Raw genomic sequence first — 6,914 nt, forward strand, 5'->3', positions numbered from 1 at the left:
ACTGTGGTCTGGGATTAGGTACCAAGGTCTTCACCATTTCAAACATGCATACATATGTTAAACGCTGCTTATTTGGTAGAAGTATATACAATATTAGATGAACCCCATCAAGTCTTTTTGCTAAAATACAATATACCTGAGAGAATAAAATAGGTGCTATGTTGAACGTACCATCCCCAAACCACATTGATTCTGCTAAATGATGTATCATTTATAAGGCATCAAATCATATTTATAAGGCATGGCCAACCACAGCACCATAAGATTATCTGCAAGGCTGTGTGCTTTTGCCTTTTCAGCATTTTCAACTTTAATTGTTCCACAATCAGCAGCTGAAAATGTGTTACTGGAAAAGTGCAGCAGGTCAAGCAGCATCCAAGGAGCAGGAGAATCAGCGTTTCGGGCATGAGCCCTTCTTCATGAATGCCTTTTCCAGCAACACATTTTCAGCTCTGATCTCCAGCATCTGCAGTCCTCACTTTGTCCCACAATCAGCAGTCCTATCTTCAGCTGACCACTATCTGCTAAAAGAAATTTTTCTTCTGCTCCATTATCCAGCTTATATACTTTGTATGTAATTGGAATCACCACATGCTGAAGATCAGTAGGGTTTGGTGGCGCTAAACTAATATCATTCCTTTATTGTCGAATTTTTTTTTTCATGCTGCTTGTCATTGGTTAAGATGCTCGGACTGTCTAAGGGACATCAGTTACACATTCTAGATACTGGATACTTCCTGCAATTCTTCTGCACGATGTTTTAGACTTGTTTTCACTTTCACAACTTGGACACTTGCTGCGGGAGGGGAATGTGTGTGTTCATTTATTGTTTTTATCATAGTGCCACTCTTGGTGTGGATCTGTCCATTACATCGGTCCCTTTGCTCACATTGCCAAAACTTAATACTTGAATCACTCTTGGATAATTTATCAAAAACATATATAAAACCATTGTGATAAAAATTCTTATTTCCACATTTACTAATAATTTCTGTTTCCATTTTGAAGACTTGAGGGTAAATGAAAAAAAATACAAACTTAAAAAAAACTCTCCTGTAACAAAAATAAGTTGTTACTGAAACAATGCAAACATTACCTTAACCAATATAACAAAAATTTTATATAGTTTAGATATGCTCAAAGGGCAGTGGCTAATCATCGGCGGTAAATCGTCTTCAATGGCCAATGGGCGGTGGCTAAGTGTCCTCAGCGGTCAAAGGGCAGTGGCTCATCATCAGCGGCGAATCTGCTGTAGCGAATGGTCTCATCCCGAAGTGATCACCTTCACAAAATACTAATATAATCTGTGCAACACATGTATGTTTCTATTTTTACAATGGGAAATAACAGGACATCCAAGTGACTCTAGAGGTCAATGTATTATCAGAAAATTTAAATAAAGCAGCAACAGGTTCCATTTTTTTGTTAACACTGAGCCACATAAACAGATGTTAACTCAGATTACTAAAACTTTGATCAAAGAAATAAGCTTTTAAGCAAAGTCTAAAAGGAGGTAACACGTTAGTCAGATGAATTTACAGCAAAAATTTCAGAGTTAAAAGCCCCATCAGCTGAAGGTAGAGCTGCTGATTGTGAAACAATTAAAGTTGAAAATGCTCAAAAGGCAAGAGTCAGTACATACCAATACAGCCCTGCAGATAATCTTATGGTGCTGTGGTTGGCCATGCCTTATAAATGTTTAAAAGGAACACTAAGTTAAGCTTGTTAACTCTGAGCCAATTCAAATATGTGTCCAAACTTCTACAGTATGCAGGAAACTATAGTACCTCATCTCCACCAGTACTAAATCTAAGTTTAAGTTTCTTAACAAAGGTTATTGAAGACCACATATAAGCGCCAAAAGCAGAGAGCGAGATTTAATCAGAGATGGGTGGGAGCACTATCTGTTCAAGAGTGGAACACTGTTTGTGCAGGGTAGAAAGTGTGGATCTTGCAACAGTTTCTTTAATGGGAGTTTGAGGCAATGGCTAAAAAGGGAGTGTCAAAGGAAAATTGCTTTTCAGTATATAGTCCTTTTTGTAAGAAACTCATGTGCAGTGATGTGTCTGGCAGTAATTTCTCTTGGAGGGTATGGTCACTGTCTTGGATAAGTTTGATCTGATAGGATGGTGTTTGATAAAACAAGGTTGGGGAGGGTATCAAGGAATGTGATAGTACAGTTGATCATATTTATGGGAAGGCAAATGGTCAAGTGGGTCATTAGGACCTGAGTAGCAAAGGGCTCCTGGATAAAATGGAAAATTAATTTGTGACATGGAAGGGATTGGCTGAAGTAGGGACAATTGCAGAGTAGTGACAAGGCTTGCAAGACTTGATGGACATTAAGAAAAAGGGGAATTTGGAGTGGTAAACATTTTGTTCACAAGTCAAAACTAAATCTCACTGTCTCGTACAACTGCTTAATTTTGTTTTGATTTTGAAAGGGCTATACCTAAACTAGGAGGATGCCTTTGGTTGGACAACAGACAGTTGCTCAATGTGGCATGCCTGTGCAGTGGTACAGTTACACTGAGTGATATGAGTCTGTTTCCAGTGAGTAGATGTGGCACCTAACCTTACGGAGTGCAGGGATCATTCATCCCTCTTCTTGTTCTGGATCCGGGTCTGCTGGTACTGGCAACCTTGGTCATAGCCACCCACTTCTGATGGGAAGGCAAACAGCTGCTGTGCCTGAGGAAGCAAGCCTTCCTTCTTTTCTGGACAGCCTACAGCAGAACATCTAACAAGGTGCGGCTGAACTTTGGAGGTAGTTGCTGCTTACTTAGGGACAAATAGGATGATGCGTGTGGTGGTTAGAAGTGACTAACAGTGCCTCCAAATGATTCTATAAAGGTTAGCAATGAGTGAAGGTTTGTCCAGGTAGCCTTTAAATATGGCGCCTAGATATTTAAGCCCAGAAGGTCCCAGCAAAGGCAAGAACTTGCTGGCTGCTTCCTGGAAACAACTGGCATTCTTCCATAATCAGCTGAAAAGCACTTGATTATTCAAGAAAATACATCCAGGCCTTGGTGGAAGTAGAAACATTACAAATAACAATACCATGCTTCAAATGCATACAGACCAGTCACTTTAACTTCGGTGGTAGGGAAATTTCTAGAAACAATTATTTAGGATAGAATTACTAATCACATGGAAAAAATGTAGGTTCGTTGGGAAGAGTCAGCATGGATTTCTAAAGGGGATATTGTGTTTAACTAACTACCGAAGATCAACTAAGCTGGGTGTAGTTTAACCAAGAACAAATCAATCACCTATGTTAATCTGGTTTTATTTCATTACAACTATTTGTTACATAAAAGTGGATACCACAATACTTAACTAGTTGTCTGATTCTATTCTCAGCACTCAACTGTTCCCCCAGAATGTCACAGAAATGTGGCAAACAGACTGCTGAGGAACATTTGGTCAGTAAACCCTCTGCAATCCCAGAAAAACTGAGCAACAGAGGTATAACTAAAGAATAGGAACATAAGTTTGATTATGGAGCAATTATTAGGCTGTTCGGTATCTCAACGGGCCTGGTGTATCTCTCCAACATGCATCACAAAGTTTCTCCACATTAGAATGAAGTGCTGAATATTCCACAGTCTCACCTCCATTTAGATTTGGCCCAGCAGCAACAGTTCTCATCAAGCATGGACTATCACATGGAAGTAAGGAAGCAGCAAAAGAAAGAGGGTGACTCACACCTTGCAGCAAAAAGAAGCTGGAAATAATCGTTGAATGAGTCTATAAAAATTCCATTGAGAATACATTAGAAAATATTATCATTGACCAAGTAACTGCATGGAATATTTTAAATTGACCCTGCTATTTTATTTTATCTTGTACAGGTACTGCAAGGAATGCCTTGAACCAACCACATGTATGGCTGACCATCTTTCTATCAGCAGTAATGTGTGTCCTGCCAATTGTAATTGTGCGTTACCTCAGCACTGAGCTAAGACCCACCTCCATTGATAAAGTATGTTCTTAATGAGAATAGAATAGAATGAGTTAGAATAAGACTATCTGAAAGAAACCTGTTTGTTATTCGTAATTACATCTTTAACTATTACTTGAGAGAATATTCCACAACAATAATACAATCTTCATAATTTCAACTTTAAAAATATAAACTGGGTTTTGGTTTAAATCTAGCTATGTTTAGAATTGATGTGGAGTAGCTCGAATCATAGGAGAATAATTTTTTTGATGTTTTTGAGATGCCTGGAGGGCAGCACTGATGATTAGGTTTTGTAAATAAAGTGCATGGCTACAGTGCCTAGAGAGAAACAAGAAAAGGCAAACAAAGACATTACGATGAAAAGCCAAGAAGGCGATTAATGTTCGGTAGAGTACTCATGAAAAGTATAAATTGTTGAAAATGGGTTGGCTGTGTTGGGAGCAACTCATACCAAATAGGAACTAAGGGTGTAGGGGAAAGTTAACGAACATGGAAGAGAACATGCTCTGAAATTGTTAAAATTAGTAATTCCTGAAGATTGTAATCTATCTAGGCGGAAGATGGGGTATTGTTCCTCCAGCTTGCATTAAGCCTCACTGGAACACTGCAGTGGGCCTGAAACAGAAATATTGGCATGCCGCTGTGTTGAAGTGGTAGGTACCTGGAAGCTTGGGGTCATCTTTACAGACAGAGTTTAGGTATTAGGCAAAGCAGTCACCCAGTCTGTGTTTCATCTCCCCAGTGTAAAACAGACTTAGGTTGGAATCCACTACAACAAAATGTGAAATTTGAATTCGGAATAAATTTGAATTCGGAATAAATCTGAAATTTAAAGATGATCTTGAAACCTGTTGGATTGTTGCAAAAGCCTATTCATTTAAAAATGTCTGTTAGGGAAGGATGTCTGTCCTCCTTACAAAGGATCAGCACTCCAAAAGCTTGTGATTTCAAATAAACCTGTTGGACAGAACCTGATGACATGTGACTTTCAACCTGATTCAGTTAAGGAAGAGGGATGTTAGGAGCAGCACTAGGTACATCTAATATTGAGGTGTCAAGTTGATGGGAGAAAGTGAGGGCTGTTAAACTGGTGAAGCTACAATATAGGATTAGAAGCATACCAAACATGGCTTAGTGGCTAGTGATAGACAGGACTAAGCAATTTCACAACTAATGGATCTGCATTCTTGCCACAAGGATAGGCATTACAACTTGAGAATTTTGAAATGTTGTACCAGGCCAGAGAAAGGGAGATATTAGGAAGTAATTTATAGGGTCTGCAGCACAAAAACAGACCCTTCAGTCCAACTCATCCATGCTGACCAAGTTTCCCAGACAAAGCTAATCCCATTTGCTTATTTTTGATAAAGCTTCCTTCTCTTTAAGGTGGGGGTTTTCTGTATCTGACCTAAAAGTGAGAAGAGTGAATAATGCGCAAAAAGCATCCTATCTGGGTACATCACAGCTTGGTATGGCAATTGCTATGCCCAAGACCACAAAATAAATTACAGAAAGTTGTGAACATAGCCCAGTTCATCACGCAAACCGGCCTTCCTTCCATTGACTCCATCTGTACTTCAGGCTGCCTTGGGAAAGCAGCTAACATTATTGAAAACCCCTCCCACAATGGCTGTACTCTCTTCCACTCTGTTCAATCAGACAGAAGATCAGAAGTTTGAAAATGTACCAACAGATTCACAAAAGTTTCCTCCCCACTATTATCAAATCTCTAATACACGAGAAGTAATCTTTCTTTGCACCTTCTCTATAGCTGCACTTGTATTTTCTGCATTCTGTTCTATTACCCTGATGTACTTTTGTAAGGTATGATTTGTCTGGATAGCATGCAAAACAATGCTTTTCATATATCTCAGTAAATGTGACAATTACATATCAAAGTAAATCAGACTTTACAGGTATTTTTAATGATTAATTTCACTTTGTGGACTTCTACGCACAAAATTTGCATCAATAGTTTCACCTTTTATCCTGACATTTCCAGACCATACTATATTGGTATGAATTGTTGACAATGGCAAATACAGTGGTATTTGTAACACATCTAGCAAATGTTTGACACTTTAACTTTCAAATGGTGTACATGGAAATTTATTTGAGTGGTAAACTTGCTATTTAATCTATTTACTGAATAATTATGAACTGACACTGAATCAATTGCAATTTTTTTTCAGCTGCAACTTAAAATTAGGAAAATCAAAACACTTCCTCCAAAACCAGTGGTTAGGCGTTTGAAACGGCCAAGTGTACGTCGATCTGCATATGCTTTTGCTCATCAACAGGGTTTTGGGGCCCTCATTACTTCAGGGAAGAATATGCGAATAAGGAATATCAACTATAAGCCTTCTAAGACTGTTGTGTAACGAAATATTGAACAGAAAATATAAATCTAGTTTAATATATGTAGCCAAATTGCAATGAAACCAACTCCACATGGAAATGTGACAGATGACTACGAGCAAAGGGAGCATTTAATATTTGTGCATCTTAAGATACTGACTGTACAAATGCCATGTTATATGAATGCACAAGTTTTGTTGGTCTACACCTCAACAATACAAAAATGAAATCAAGGTGAATTATGCCTAATTTAAAATATCAATAATCAATCTTCAGCTGTGAAATTATTTTTCACTTTTAGGAGCATGCTAATTTGAAAAGTCTTTGCAAATGGAGACTGAATTCAAAATGTTTACAGCAGATGAATCAAAGTAACAGTAAAATCACAATGTATCCATATTGGCAAAAGTTCTCAAATGCAGCCTGTTTTAAAGATTTGTTTACAGTTTTCTATTTTGTACCCAAAATTTTTGGAATTTTCATTATAGAAATTAACATCTGTTTTTTGACTCTAGGTAGATAGCAGGTCATCTACATTTTGATTAGAATCGCTTGAGCTAGGTAGTGAGATAGAATCATACAGCATGAA

At 38.0% G+C, this 6,914-nt stretch overlaps 1 protein-coding gene across 1 annotated transcript in view; it reads left to right on the plus strand.

The window, feature by feature from the left end:
• Nucleotides 1–6,348, plus strand: part of atp8b5b (ATPase phospholipid transporting 8B5b) — a 206,312-nt gene extending 199,964 nt beyond the window's left edge. Inside the window, exons 26-27 of the mRNA XM_060849059.1 lie at nt 3,855–3,985; nt 6,160–6,348. Of these exons, the coding sequence (XP_060705042.1) occupies nt 3,855–3,985; nt 6,160–6,348 (320 nt within the window). The remainder of the gene's footprint in view (nt 1–3,854; nt 3,986–6,159) is intronic.
• Nucleotides 6,349–6,914: the final 566 nt, after the last annotated feature.

This window comes from Hemiscyllium ocellatum, chromosome 1 (genome assembly GCF_020745735.1).
Source record: "Hemiscyllium ocellatum isolate sHemOce1 chromosome 1, sHemOce1.pat.X.cur, whole genome shotgun sequence".
NCBI classification, from domain to species: Eukaryota; Metazoa; Chordata; class Chondrichthyes; order Orectolobiformes; family Hemiscylliidae; genus Hemiscyllium; species Hemiscyllium ocellatum.